At 39.4% G+C, this 16,016-nt stretch overlaps 1 protein-coding gene across 1 annotated transcript in view; it reads right to left on the bottom strand.

Moving 5' to 3' along the window:
- The window catches only part of LOC109958524 (plectin-like), a 151,140-nt gene that overhangs the window by 23,936 nt on the left and 111,188 nt on the right, over nt 1–16,016 (bottom strand). Inside the window, exons 33-35 of the mRNA XM_020597238.1 lie at nt 9,314–15,475; nt 6,136–6,276; nt 5,935–5,993 (exon numbers count right to left, since the gene is read on the bottom strand). Coding sequence (XP_020452894.1) covers nt 5,935–5,993; nt 6,136–6,276; nt 9,314–15,475 — 6,362 coding nt within the window. The remainder of the gene's footprint in view (nt 1–5,934; nt 5,994–6,135; nt 6,277–9,313; nt 15,476–16,016) is intronic.

Raw genomic sequence — 16,016 nt, 5'->3', positions numbered from 1 at the left:
CTTTTTGTCTGTCTTTAATTGTACCACAATACATACCCAGTGCTTAGCTCATGCTTCAAGCCTGGAGATCTATATAATCATAGGTTATTAACACCTTTAGCTAACAATTTAGCTATAAAAGATGCACTAACTCAAAGATAACTGCTTCTTTGGGTCACTTGGAGAGCTAATGTCTTTAGCTGTTTAATGAGCAAGTAAGGCCCACTTTCCCTGCCCCTGTTTTTGTTATGTGAAAGGAGCTGGCAGTGATGATACACCACTTTGCCAGAAAGACATTGTTGTAGAACCATGACACCTGATCCCAGCTTTCAGCATCCACCAGCCCCCTCTGTACTAATTAAATTTTTTTGCCAAAAATCTCTTAATTTCACAGTAGGTACACATACAGCCTGCACGCAGTTCTTAAAAAGACAAGACCTGATGTGGTTGAAGAGCAACAGGCACGCTGAGCTATGCAGTGATGCTATAAACTGCTGCTGGTGGCAAGATTTGCATTTTGTGAAGCTGGAAGATGGAATAAAGTGAGTTTCCAGATTAGTGTGATTCCAAATTAGTGTGCAGTGGTAGCCTAAATTTGATCATAGACCCTATGTGCCAAAGGACCTGAAAAAAATTGTTTTCCTCCTCCTTTGCAATCTCAGTCTCTCTGCAGCCTTCAAATTAAATAAGACCTCAATAGTTCCTCTATAGAACGTGGCCATTAGTCCTCTTCATGAGAAATAAAAAAACAGGGGGTTTCTTTTGAGGGTCAAACTAGAAGCACCATTCAGCATGTACACTATCATTTATCACCAAGGCTCATGGATGAAAGGCTCATGGGTTTCCCTATTGAGTTGCCTGGGCCCTGCTGGGCTGCCTGGATACTGGAAATCACAGTCATTGGTGGGAAGAGGATTTAAACTTGGGGACATAGGAGTTCACCCACATCATCTGCTGCTTGTTTGATTCAAATGCTCCCAGGAAGACAGGATTTGCTGACATAAGTCTGTATTTTCCATGAAGCATAGGAAGGAATGGGCATTAAAGGAGCCCCCACCCCCATTGTCACTAACCCTGAAAAAGCACATGAACCAAAATATCTCTAGAAGGAGATCTTGCCTATAGTGCATTTAGATGAATATCAATTTGACACACCACCAAGAGAAAAAGGTGTCTGATTTAATCTCAAATTGATCATGTATAGAATAAATAGGTTATTTATTGCCAACTTTATTCATTTGCCCTGTAGGTGATTGGGAGTTAAGAAAACAAGCCCCCTTGTTCCTAAAGGTTAGGACAGTGTTAGGGAGCAGAGAATCTGTTTGCGGATGTTGGAAACAGAAGCAAGGAGGCTGTGATCTCTCACCCCTCTTTCCAGACCTGGCCAGGCCTGGTTGTAATTTATGTGTGTACATGGATTATTTGGGATGCAGCATCTGCCACAGGCCCAGGGAAACCAGAGACCTTTCAGACACAGAGAGCCTTTATCTAGAAGAAGCTCATCAGCAGGGGGTGGGGGAATCAGATTCTGGACCAGTGGTTTCCAACCCTTGTTTGACAAACGTCCAAGTACCCCTTCACTGATGTTTCAAAATTCATAACTGCCTGTTATTTAAAGGCACATTAACTAAGATCTTACACACTGTCTGATTAATCAGGTGAAAATGGGACAGGACGTGATGTTTCTCGGCTTGATTAACCCCATCAATGACAGTCTGCTACTAACAGCTCTTGTTTATTGTATAGCATGCTGGTTATTGTGACAGATAAAATAAGGATCAGCGTCACACCAGTATGTGAACATGTATGCATTTTTTACCCAATCATACTTTCAATTTTTTCATCTGACCTGCTGCACATCTTGACCCTATAGCAACTGCACAAGTACCTGCTCCAGTATAAATACATTTAGTTGGACATCACTGTCCTGGGAGCTATACATGCATGCACAGTACTTTCTGTTATTGCTGTAAATTGCACTATAGATGACAAACTCTGACAAACATTTCATGAGGTGAGTTTACAAACTACTGTCATCATTGCCATAAATTATGTATGGCAAGGTATGAGCACATGCCAGACTTCAGCCCAGGTCCAAAGCTGGTATTATAAAATTTACTGAGAAAATATCTTATAATCTAATAATTTAGCACACTAACTAAATCATATTTTTTGGCCATCACATATTTATATGATGTTGTTTCGGCCAACATGACAGCAAAATGCACTTTTAGACATGGCTACATCACCTCAAGGTAGCTATCCTTTTAACTTTTGATACTGTGATGTCAATTTAAAGTAAGAAAAGTAAAGTAACAGAAGGTTTTATGTGTATCATCCATGCCTAATTTGTCAAATGTTCTAGTGAACTGATGATTTGCTCTTTGAGTCCTTATTCTATTAAAAAATCTCTCCATATTTAGGCTACCTTGGTCCATAGGCTATGAATTCACAAACTGCATTGTATTTCCATTTTAATAACTTACTGTATTCACGCTTGACAACCTAGAATTTGCAGCTCATATATATCCCAGTTTTCACTGGAATACAGCTTCAGATGTGCCAGTGCATGTCTAATAAGCAGGTGTGTGTCTTTCTCCTGTGTATTGTGGAGGAAACCGGGGTGCTGCTCAGGGATGTCCTCATTCATTCTACTAACTAACGAGTCCCTCGGGCCCAGACTGAAACCAGCAGTGCTGCAGATTAACAGCACTACAATGACAAAGCTCTATGGTCAGATGCAGTATGATTAAGGCATGGTAGAGATACAAAGACAGCCCCATAATTCACACACTCACCAGGAGTCAGACTATAGCACTACTGAGTATTCAAGCTTTCATGACATGGTTAGACATGCCTGTGTCTTACATGCCAGTCCCCAGGGAAACAGGGGCTTCTGTCAGAAACAGATAAAAAAAAAAACCTAAAAAATATTTTTTAACTAAAAGCAGCCATTTGCTTTGCTAATGCTAAGGTTAACTTGTTAACAAACTGATTGTTGTTTAAAGCAAGACTACACAAAAAAATAAATACATAAATGACACACAACCCTATTTTTACAAATTAAAAGTAAAATTCACAAGCCATAAAATATTCAATCTGATACACCCGGGGTTGTTGCTGGTGCAGCCTGACTTGTTCTGGTAAGACCATTAGCTTAATGTGATGAATATTAGCAAATATTAGCAAACCTTTCATTGAAATTGCTGTATAACTGGCTCTTCTTTCATTTGTGTAACTGTTACACTGTGTTTTAGCATTTATCAAGATAAAGTTTGTAGGTCCCCACTTAACAAACTGTTCATCCAGATTTGCCAGACATACTATGTTTAACCCAGCCGGTAACACAATTATTGGCTTCAGTGCTGACAAATTCTTGTATAAATATTGGTATACATGCTTGTATAACAAAATCTATACTTGTGTTCAGTAAATGCCTCAATAGTCAGATCTGACTGCTCTTACCATAAAGATTCTGCTTTTCTTTTTATGCCCCTTTTGCTGCTTCCTCCCATCTGAGTCTAATGTCTTTTCTGTGTGTTCGCTCATGTGTGCAGAGGGCCTCCAGTGCCAAAGGCTTCTCTTGCCTAGCTGTCTAGGGTAGGCACAATAGAGCCCGATTCCCCAGCCCCTCTGTCCCCCCTGTGGCCTGAAGTTTTCCTGCTGGAGTAAATAAGGACCACCTCGGTATCCATCTAAATTTGTTGAACTCTGTAAAATTTGCATAATTCTCAATTAATTAAACTTATAGTATACTGACCTTTATTGACCTTATTGGTTCATTTTCCTCCTCCTTCTTTATCTGTCCTCTCAGATATTATTTACAGGTGTGAGTTTTACCACTGTTAAAATTAAACAATCTGTGCTGATGTGGTGCTGTTGCTGTATGTAATGCAACAGGTTGGTGTGATACAGAAAGCTTTACAGGGCAAACTAAAAGGAGGCAGAACATACTTTAGGAGAGATACATTCAAGTTGTGTTCATTTTTCTATCTACCCACACAATTACTGTACAGTAGATGAACAGATAAGTAGCAGGACTTTGAGCTATTTTCAAGACTGAAATCATTTTAAGTGAAAATATTTTATGGTTTATAGAAATGCCTTAAATTAATGTTAAAATGTCTTGTTTGTTTAATAAAGTGCAATTTAATGTATTTAACTTCAAAAGAAAGCCTTAAATTAACATGAAATTTTTTTTTGTTTGTTTAAGAAATACAAATTCAGTGCTTTGAATATAAATGAATAATATTCAGTAAACATAGTAAATACAATTTTATTATCTGCAACTGATGCCCGTATTCTTTATGTAAATCCAACAGACCTTTTTTCTCAGTGTAAGGTTCATGATCCAATGTCTGCTAAATAATGACATTCTTACCTGCCCCAGTTGCTCTTTGTGTTTAGACTAAGATAATGAATAAACATATTGTACCTGCTAAACATCACGCATGTTAGCATGCTGACTAGAAAAGTGAAATGTTGTTTCATTGCTTCTCAGTGTGAAAAGAACATAGGTCCCACAAGTTTCTTTGCAGAACAACTGTAGTTAAATGGAGATACACAATGAAAGAGGAGGGAGAAAGAAAGCAGAGACATGACAGATGGATTTTGTTTTCTGATGTAGACTACACTGACAGGATTTACACAGTTTCTAACACTCCCTGCTAATGAGTTTTATAACAGGATAAGATCCATTTCTAGGGTAAAAACCAAAATATTGGTTTTGTGGGAAGCCAAAACAGGTAAATTAGATGGAGCTGTCAAAAACCTTGTCAGACTCTCTGACAACTTGAACATGGGATGTGGTGAAACAGATAAAGCGGGAGAGGTAGACTAACAACAGTAAGCAAGCCACAAATTAAACTGACCTTGGGGTCCAAAGGGAGTAGCCTCATTTCCATGCATTTCAGCCACTGTCTCAGTGCTCTGATTTGGCCCCTGAACTCACTTTGCCATTGGCTCAAGTCCTCCACATCCTGCCTTAAATACAGAAACAACTGAAAGTATAAGAACTTATATTTATCATATTTTACACTTAAAGTACATACAGTAAGGGAAATGAAGTGCATTTACCAATGTCACCAATTAAACCACTATATACAGTAGATGGACTGGTTTTCTTCATGTAATATAACTCTACACATCTGTCTGACATTACATATTGGTAAGTGCATGAACTGATGCACTATCTTATGCCATTGGTTTGTTATGGCTTCATGAGCACTGCTCATGCCAGTGTTAATATAAGATCTACAGTCATATAGTTTTGTGGCATGGGGATGTGGTCATTACCACAAACCTCTGTGGCTTAATTTTGCACCACAGTGATGGTGATGCTGTGCGATGGTAGTACTGGAATAGCAGCTGGATGCTGAACTATTTTTGATTAAGTTTATTACAATAAGATGAAATTTGAATGATCCCTTACTGCAGTGGAAGGAACACACAGCAACACAGTCAGGATCTGTACAAAAGTAGGATGAACTAAAACAAGCAACTGTTTTTCTCATCAAAAGACAATGCAGGCAGGGCTCCTCAGTTGAAGTAAAACATGTCATTAGGGAGGCATCTGGCCTCCCTGGACTGATACTTTAGTTCTCTTGTTTCAGTATGCTTTGATTTACACAGTGTGTCTACTTCACAATTCACAACACTGTCTTTGTGCTGTTGGCAAATGCAGATGCACGGCCTACAAAGCTGATACAGCTGACCAAGTGCCATCACAGGCTATGAGTTTTGTTTAATCTGGCTGTTGGAGGCCACTTCATGCAGGATTCATTCCTTTGGATTACAACATTTGCTTTTTCGTTTTTCAAAAATACCTATGCCAAGTATTTGCAATGATATTGGAACACAACATTCAATATTTCCTCCCAAAAAAACTGATTTTACAAATGTTATAATTTGTCAAGGACAAAGGTTGCCTAATACAACTATAAACATTTTGCATACCCATGTCTCTGATCCTGTGATGTAGGTGTTGGTGATCCAAACAAAGCACTTTCATCATCCTGCAATAAACCATTTAAAAAAGAAATAATGAATGAATGAATAGGTAAATAAATGCACCAGTTCTTGTGTTTTCTTCTGCTGATGTTAGGGCAGTTCAACAGTTCATTACTGTATATCTTAGACTGTTTTCTGTGTTCTTACCTCTCTGCTTCCAGTCTCTGATGCAGGGAGAGCTGGGAGGGAAAGGGTCAGATCTGAGTAGTCAAGGGAGCTGAGTGAAGAATTCTGGGAGGTGAATGCCCCATTGCTTCTGATGGCAGCCTCCTCCATCATATCCAGTGGCTAATGTTGGTACACAGAGCAAAATGTGTACAGTATGTACATACTGTATTATGAAGACAACATTCCTGCAAACCAGGAATGTCCAGTGAAGAGCTGAATTCCAATGATCATGTGAATGCTGAGCACATACATTTCTGGGGTAAAACATTTAAATAAGTCATTTTGTGGAGGCCCTCATTATTTTCATAAATGCCTAATCATTACAGTACAAATAAACCTTAGTGGTGTTTACAATCTAATCAACTGTAGAATAGATGATGGACCAAGTAGCTGCGATTCACCTACTTCTCATGTTTCCCCTGGGATGAGTGTGAGTCAGTCCAACACTGCCCTCATGTGGTCAACTACTGCTTCTGAGCTAGGTACAGTTAACACTATGATATCAACCTTTAACAGAATATTAATATTGTTTTCTACTATTATAAACACTAGTTATCACTTTTTAAAATATACTTTCAATGTAGTTGTAAAGAAGATACATGTAAACACTGGAAAATAAGTGACTTCAACTGTGACATGTTTACACTATTGACATTACCCTTTAAATCCAGTATTTGCCAGGCATTAAGCTATTACTTGTCTTTGTATACTATAGTTATGTTAACCTGTAGAACTAGCTGCTCTATTGATATCATGCTCTAACACTGATGTGGATTACTTGGAAGGATGAACAATAGGCATTACACAGTGCTACACTGCGTTGTGAGTGGTCTATAAGGGAGGAACAATAAAAACACATTTTACCCTAAAAATAGCTTTAGATGAGTACTGATGTATGAATGACAAGAGGGACTCTTCAAAGCACATTTATTTACAACATCATGTTATATTCAGAACATAAAATGGAATCCACACACCATATATTTTAAAGCAAAATCTGACCCATAAGCCAAATCAAGTTAGTTTGTGATATCATATATTGCTAAAATAAAAATCAGCACAGTTACATCTGTGGTCGTCTTTATTTTACATATATTTTTTTTCCCAAATATACTTTTTATAGTTTGTAAAACATGCAAGGAAAATTCATAATATATCAAAAACACAAAATCAAAAAGAGATTTACAAAGGTAAAACACTAGAGATGCATAAAAGAAATACTTGCTGTGGAAGAAAAAACTATAAAGCTTCACGCTCTTTTTCAGTTTGCAAAAGAGATCTGTGGCAAAATGTCAACTGAAATGAGTTAATTTGATATAAATATACATTCATGCAATGTGGTGCTGTGTCAAATATGTCAATTCTCCAAATTTCTTTCACTAACGCTTTGGTTGCACTAAATTTACAATTAGAGACAATGAAAACATACGCAGTGGACTTAAGACTAGTGAAATGAAGATGCATTTTTGTATACAACCATTTCCAATTTAAATGAAAGAATGTAGATGCAGATGTGTGCTTTATTTGGGAACATCCTCTAAAAGCTTCAGAATATGACAATATAAATATTACTATTAGCACTCATGTCATAAATATATGCAAAAAAGCCATAAATCAGAAGTGTTCCTAGAAAGGCATCCCAAGATGTTGCTGACTGAGCTTCTGCTGTCTTCAGATGTGATGTGCAATGGAAGAAAAAGGCATACTCAATGGCAGATCTAGAAATTAAAAAAAATAACTATGAATTAAAATCAAAGTAAGCTAAACCATGCAACAGAAAAATGAAATTAGAACAAAACTGCAAAAACATAGCTCGATGAAACTTAAATTTGCAAATGAAATGAAAATGAAATAATGTTGTCAAAAATAATTTGAAACAGTACCTGCGTTACTGCATGACGATGACATGGACTCACAAATCCATCCATGTTGAGGGAACTGCACACTCTAGCCCGTTGAGTATCCCTATTCAGATGCTGGATTCTGAGGGACTGACGCAGCTGTCAAAACAAGTGTATATATACATATATATATATAAAAAAAACCTCAATCAACAGATATTAGCAGATCATTTTATTAGTTAACAGAATTGTTTTGCTACTAATATCATCAAGGTGATGTGTAGTATAGGTAAAATGGCATAAAGAAAATGCTTAATCTAGTTTCTGACATGTGATCAAAATCAACCTACAACAAAGCAAACATAAGTCAAAAATAAAAAAATAATAATTTCAACTTACAAGAACCAAAATAACAGAATGCAGGTCTATATGGGCATCATCTTGGGATTTATCAGGAACACTTGATTGATGGTGGATATGAAGAGTCCAAAACTTGGAGTGTTAAACTATGGTATAATGAACTCAAAGGATGCAATGAACTCAAAGGATGCAAAAGTCCACTGAATATAAACAAGTACAAAGTAATGACAGATGTGAAACGGGTTTCAAAACATTGTGCAGAATTTTAGTCCTGGCACTTGTTTTCAGTGTTGTAATTTTTAGTTTCTCATTTTGTACTGTCTCACAGGTGTTTTCTTACTGGGTATTTTATTTTGTTACCCAGGTAGCATTTAACATAACATTAACACAAACTTTACCCATACTCTATACAAACATTCATCTGAAGGCATCTGTGTATTTTAGGATGTGTTAAAAATATTAGAACTATGTTTACATACAGTATCTCATTATGTAGCACTGTTGCAAAAAATACAAAATAGACAGATATTCTTGAATTTCAAAGAAAACAGGGAACACTGGAAAAAATATTTCTGTTTGACATAGATACAGCATATTTTAGTTTCAGAAAGCACAAGTATACAAGTTTTAATTTGTAAAATTAAAAATATAAAGTCACTTAAAAACAGCAGAAATCCCATGCTTTGCTTTGGAAAAATATAAATCAATACTAGAGGAACTTACTATTTTTATATCTAGCAATGTTTGATTATGTCTTCATGTATTAGGCACATATTTAGATATAAGGAATTATAGGGGAAAAATAGCCTAGGCAATTCTTGATGTGACTGCATGCAAGGCAGAATAAATAAGTTATATTTTCTTTGCTACTGTAACTATTTTTGCTGTGAGAAATATAACTGTAAAAGGCATTAGGGCTGCTGGTTCTTAGTGACAAGAGAGTTAGCTAATCAGAATCTCGGACTGTAGCTAGTTGAAGAGGTTGTGAAGGAGGAGGATGTGAAGGTTGAGGTGAAGCCAGAGCTGGCATCAAAGCTGCCCTTCCTGGAGCCTGATCGGGATCCAGTTCTTGAGCCACTCTGAGAGCCATAGGCTGATCCAGAGCCACTGACATTGTAGGGACTGTAGAGACCTTTGCTGGACTGGGAGGAGGCCTCCAGAAGCCTTAGGCCAGATCCTTCCTCGACCATACTTCTGTCCATGGCATCTTTGAAGGAGATTTTTAGTTTGGTTTTTGGACATGTTAGATATTTAGAATAAGCACCGACATCTCTCAGTTTCTGGGCAGTGCGAGCATCGATTGCGCCCTTCCTGATGGATTCATCTAGTGACACTCTGCCCTCAACATCAGGCTCAATAAGGCCACCAGTCAGATACTGGACCTCAAGGAAACGCTGGCCAGCCTCATAATACACCCAGCCCTTCTTTAGCGCCTGGGAGGCAGACATTTTTACTTTACTCTTTGGGTCTTCAAATCCTTTGAATGCTTTTTGAGCCAGATTGAGGCGATCAACTATTACTTTATCAACAAGGCCTTTTTCTGTAGCATCAGTGATTGAGAATCTCTCTCCAGTTGAGGGGTCAATTATTCCTCCTGTGCAGGCCTGGGCCTCCAACAGTCTTTGGCCTGAGATGCTATCTACCAGGTTTCTGCGCATTGCTTCAGTGATAGACACTTTTTCCAGCGTATCTATGTCTAATATTCCAGCTATGGGGCCAGTCTCCTCTGTGGGGTCATTCCATATAACTGCAGGTGGTTTAATGGAAGGTATGGGGCTCATAGGTGAAGAGTAGGTGGAACCACTGGTAGATCCAAAGGAGGATGAGCGTGAGCGGAAGCCTCCCACATTTCCTGATAACATGTCAGCAAATTCTGTGATGGCCAGGTGTCCAGTTCGGTATTTATCAAGAGAATTTTGGTCAATGAGGCCACGAGAAAGAGCGTCATCAACATCATACTGTCTCCCTGACCTCCTGTCAATGATAATTGAGTTGACTGTCCCATCAGAGGAAGTCATGGTGATCTCTTCCCATTCACACTCCTGCTCAGAAAGCTCCAGGTAGGTTTGATGGTCTATGAGCCCCTTCCTATAGGCCTCATACACAGTCATTTCCTTGCCTGTGTCTGGATCTATGATGATAACTCGGCGTTTACGAACTGAGGACTTAGAGGAGGTCTTTCTTTCTCGCTTCTTTTCTTTAAGTAGCAGGAGCACCAGGCCAGTGTGAGGATCAGTGATACACCTCTCCATGAGCTGGAGGTAGGTTAGATTTTCCTCAGTGTTAGGATCAAAGAAACCTTTGGTGTCATCAGATGGATCTGATAGGATCTGATTCATTTCCTCATCAAAGAAGCCACGTTTGTAGGCCACCTCAACTGGCAAACGGTGACTTTCCTCTGGGTCAATGATTCCACCAGTTGCAATCTGGGCTTCCAGGAGACGGATACCATGATCTTTCAGGATGAGCCCCTTTTTCATGGCCTGGAACAGGGAGATTGTCTTGCCTGAATAAGGATCTCTATATCCTGTCACTGCACGCTCAGCAGAGAGAAGCTTGTCTTTGAACTCTGGGCCCACAGTTCCCATACTCACTGCTTCATTGACAGTCAGTTTGAGGTTTTTGATTGGATCAATGACATAACCTGTGGCTGCCTGTGCCTCAAGGAGCTCAAAAGCAGTGCCTGGCCTAATTATGTTCCTCTTCATGGCCTGATAAACTGATAGGCGTTCTTTTGAGGACTCTAAAAATACACCAGCAATACAGCTTGTGCCCTCAAGGTACTTTGATAGCCTCTTGCTTATCTCCTCCAGTGAAATGAGACCTTCATTCAGTTCAGTGACAGTCTGCTGGTCAATTATTTGTGAGCGGAGCAGCTCCTCTATTGTGATTTGTTTCCTCAGACCCTTGAGTGTTGGCCGTTTGTCTCCCAGGGGAAGGAGGCACAATCCACCAGCTAACTTACATCTCTTGAGCAGCTGTGCATATGACAGTTTCTCATCAGTGACAGGGTCAGTGAATCCTTTAACATCAGTGGCCAGTCTCTCATTGGTTTCCTTGTTGATATAACCTCTTTGTACGGCAATGTCTGCTGGCAGATGGAACTGGAATTCTGGATCTATAATGCCACCGGTGGCAATTTGTGCCTCTAACATTTTCAGAGCATATTCCTCTGGAACAAGATCCTTTTTCTTGGCCTGGAAAAGAGAGATGATTTTCCCACTGTATGGATCTTTGTATCCTGTGACTGCTCTTTCAGCTGAGAGAAGTTTATCATGGATTTCAGGACCAACAACACCCTTACGAACAGCTTCATCAACAGTGAGTGTCTCATTCTTTATTGGATCAACAATGAATCCTGTAGCAGCTTGGGCTTCTAAGAGTGTGAGGGCTGTTTCTGGACTAATTAAACCTTTCTTCATTGCTTGGTATATGCTCATCTTGGAGCTTGAGTCAGTTGTGAACCCAGCAACACAGCCTGTACCATAGAGATACTGTTTGACACTTGTCATCTCCATTATGTCACGGATATCCCTCTTGCCTTGCATAAGTAGGTTGTATGTCTCCAAGTCAATGATGCGGGCATTATAGAGCTCCTCAATAGTTATCTTTCTCCTTATAGTTGTACATGACAGTGGGCTTTCATTTCTGATGATCTCTCTCTGCTCCATGATCTCAATAATAATGATGATCATCCGCTCTTTGGTAATTTTACCAGAGCGATATTCATCCATGAGCCTCTTCCTCTCTGCTTCTGGAAGCAAATTTGAGTTCATCACTTCCCAGAGGTTCATATGTTTGTCAGCAAGGCCCTCAGTTGGAATGTCAATCTGAGTGTTGGTCAGGTCACTCTGTGTTTGCTCCTCTGTGTAAAGATATGTCTTCTCCACAACAGTTGGAGACTGAGGCTTGGAGAGTGGGAGGATATACAGGCCTGTCTCTGGATCTCTTTGGCATTTGTCTTTAAGTTGTCTGTAGGTTACATTCTCATCTGTTTCTGGGTCTGAGAAAACCTTATTATCATCAGATCGTTCAGACAGGGTCTTTGCAGTTTCTTTACTGAATATGTTCTTTTGATATGCAACTTCAACTGGGACACGGTGGCTGTTTACAGGGTCAATGATTCCTCCACTAACCATCTGTGCCTCCAGCAGTGGCATGGCATGCTCTTTCGGGATGAGACCTTTTTGCATTGCTTCAAAGAGGGAGATTTTGTTGCCCGTGAATGGATCTTTATAGCCAGTGACAGCTTTTTCTACAGAGAGAAGTTTTTCATGTAGCTCTGGACCAACAAGTCCTGACTTCACTGCCTCATCTACTGACAAACACTGGTTCCTCACTGGATCTACAATGAACCCAGTGGCAGCCTGGGCTTCAAGAAGTGAAAGACCTGTATTGTGTCTGAGGAGTTTTTTCTTCATTGCCTGATAAATGCTTGTTTTCTCTTTTGTAGGCTCTAAGTAGATGCCAGCAATGCAATCAGATCCCTGGAGGTATTTGTTGACATTGGGATTCTGGCTGACTTGTTTAGGTGTTGTTTTGCCTTGTTGGAGGAGGTCAAAGGTTGGTTTGTCAATGATTTTGGAATCATATAGTGAGCTTGCTGGGACAGGAGCTCTGATTCCCTTGAAGCTGGACTGTTCTTGTTTCCTGGTCTCTTTCTCATTGACAATTGTTATAACAACCTTAATAATCTTTTCAATTGTAATCTTTCCTGACCGGAACTGTCTGAGCAGGTCTTGCCTTTGCTCCTCAGTGAGATATTCAGAGTTGATGATTTCCCAGATAGTCATCTTCTTTCCCCTAAATGGTTCAGAGTCAATCTCCACAGTTGCCTGAGTCATGGCCTCTTTTGTCTGGACTTCAGTATACGTTGGCTCCTCCTTTGAAATGATTGCTTCGTCTGAAAGAGGAAGAAGCTGAAGACCTGTTTTTTTGTCAGTGACACATCTCTTGAAGAGCTGTGAGTATGTGACATTCTCTTTTGTGTTAGGGTCAAAAAAACATTTAGTTTCATCATTTGGGCTGGTCAGAATCTGTTTCATTTTGTCATCAAAATAATTTCTCTTGCAGGCCACATCATGAGGAATGCGATGACTCTTTACTGGATCAATGATACCACCTGTAGTCATTTGGGCATCAAGCAATCGAATTCCTTGTTCTTTAGGTATGAGATCTTTTTTCATTGCCTGGAACAGAGATACAGTTTTTCCAGTGTAAGGATCTCTGTAGCCTGTAACAGCTCTCTCTGCAGACAGGAGCTTTTCATGCAGCTCAGGACCAACAACACCTGCTTTGACAGCTTCATCAACAGTGTACTTCTGATTATTAACAGGGTCAACCACATACCCTGTTCCTGCTTGGGCTTCAAGCATATTCAAAGAAGGCCCTGGCCTCATCATGTCTTTTTTCATAGCTTGATAGAAAGACATTATTTCCTTGGATGAGTCAATAACTACACCTGCAATGCAGTTTGAGCCCTTCAGTGCTTTGTGGACAAGCTCCATTGCAGACACTTCTTTGACTGTCTTATTACCCTTTTGTAATTCATTGTACAGGTCATTATCGATGATTTTAGATTCCAGGAGCTCAGTGGCAGGGACAGGTTCTCTCAGACCATCAAATGTAATTTCATTCTTCTTCTCCTTTTCCTCTGTCACAGTAATCACAATCTTGATGATTTTTTCGATTGTGATTTTGCCTGTCTTATATTGACGGAGAAGGTCCTTCTTCTGGTCTTCAGTGAAGTACTCAGAATTGATTAGTTCCCAAATGGTGACAGTCTTTCCCTTGAATCTTCCAAATGGCACAGACACAGTTGTTTTGTTGAACACATCCTTGGTCTCCTCCTCTGTGTATATACTTGAGCACTGAGCAGCTTTATCTGTAATTGGCAGGAGTAACAGACCTGTGTCAGGGTCAGTGTTGCATCTTGACATTAGCTCAGAATATGTCAAAGGTTCTTGAGTGCTCGGGTCAAAGTATCCCTTTGTGTCGTCTGAAGGGTTCTCCATAATCTTATTGATTTCTGCATCATATTGTCCCTGCTTGTAGGCTGTTTCAATGGGTACACGGTGACTATTGATAGGATCGATGATGCCACCAGTTGCAAGCTGAGCCTCAAGAACTCTGATGGCATGATCAGGCTCTATGAGACCCTTCTTCATAGCTTCAAAGACAGAGATCTTCCCTCCAGTGTATGGATCTTTGTATCCAACAACAGCCCTCTCAGCTGAAAGCATTTTGTTATGCAGTTCAGGGCCAATCAAGCCTTCCCTGACAGCCTCATTAACTGAAAGTTTTTGGTTTTTAATGGGGTCTAAAATGTAACCTGTGGCTGCCTGGGCTTCAAGAAGGATCATGGATGTGCCTGGAGTAATCTTCTTCTCTTTTGATGCTTGATATATTGACATTTTTTGATTAGATGGTGTTAAAACACCAGCAATGCAGTTCTTTCCTTTAAGAATTCTTCTTAGATTTTCTGTTTCACCAAGCTCTTGCACAGTGATTTTGCCATTTTTCAGTTGGTCAAAGTCCTTCTTGGGTAAAAGACCAATGTCATGAAGCCTGCTTGCAGGTACCTTATCACGGATGCCATCAAAAGCTAACGGGTCTGGTTTCTTCGCCACGCTGTCAACCAAATCACCAGCGTTTTGGCCGTTATAAACTTTATTTGCTGTCTCAACCATTGTTACATGGACAGTCTCTTTCTTTGTAACTTTATCAGTCTGTGCTCCCTCAAGTTGCTGCAGCTTCTCACGCAGTTTCTGGTTCTCTTCTGCAAGAATCCTTTCCTGCTCTAGTCTCTTCCTTTCCAGCTCTAGCATTTCTTTTTGCTTGTTAAGCATCTCTTTCTCAGCCTCTTTTTGCTTATTTAAGGCCGCATCCATTGTAGCCTGGAGTGTCTTCTTCTCCTCTTCCATCACCTGTTTCTGGTGTTCTTGTTCATCTTTGAGAGCCTTGGCCTTTCTGACTTCCTCTTCAAACTGACTCTCTAGCCTCTTTTTCTCATCTTCAATGAGCTTCTCCTTCTTCAACAGCATCTCCTTCTCTGTTAGGAATGTCTGCTGGAGCACTGTCTTCTCATGTTCGATTTGTTTCTGCTGTGCATCAGCCATCTGATTGAAAACACAATAGAAAACATAAATTGCAATAGGTTTATAGCTAAGACACATATTAAAATATTGACGTCTTAAATTCATGCTATTTTATTATAATGTTTATTTAATTTATAATGAATACAGTTTGGACAATGCACTCTGCTTATGCACAACTAAAATCGTTAAAACTGTCCCAAAATGAAGGCGTGCGCTTTCTTCACTTTTTGTGTAGTAATTCATTTTTGATTTTAGTTTTCATTTTCTGTGTTTTTTTCTAAATAAGCACATTTTCTCTAGCATCCTTTTTTTTTTTTACAAGATTCATAATTAAATATCACTTTATTGTCAAAAACAATACATTTTTATTTGTAGGAACTTGTTGGTGGCTCTGCTTATCAATAAGTCACAGTAGATTAAAATAATATTAGAAAAATTCAGGTATTATGCCTGAGAGTGTTGCAATCTAGTTGAGAAAAACACTGACCTGGCCTCTCTAGATTATGAAGCACTAGGCCTAAAAATTTAGAGAAATGCTTTATAAACTGACACTGAAATAATA

The sequence above is a fragment of the Monopterus albus genome, unplaced genomic scaffold (genome assembly GCF_001952655.1).
Source record: "Monopterus albus unplaced genomic scaffold, M_albus_1.0 scaffold33.1, whole genome shotgun sequence".
Classification (NCBI taxonomy): Eukaryota; Metazoa; Chordata; class Actinopteri; order Synbranchiformes; family Synbranchidae; genus Monopterus; species Monopterus albus.
Note: the sequence above shows the minus strand (reverse complement) of the source record. Positions and strands in the feature narration are given on the sequence as shown.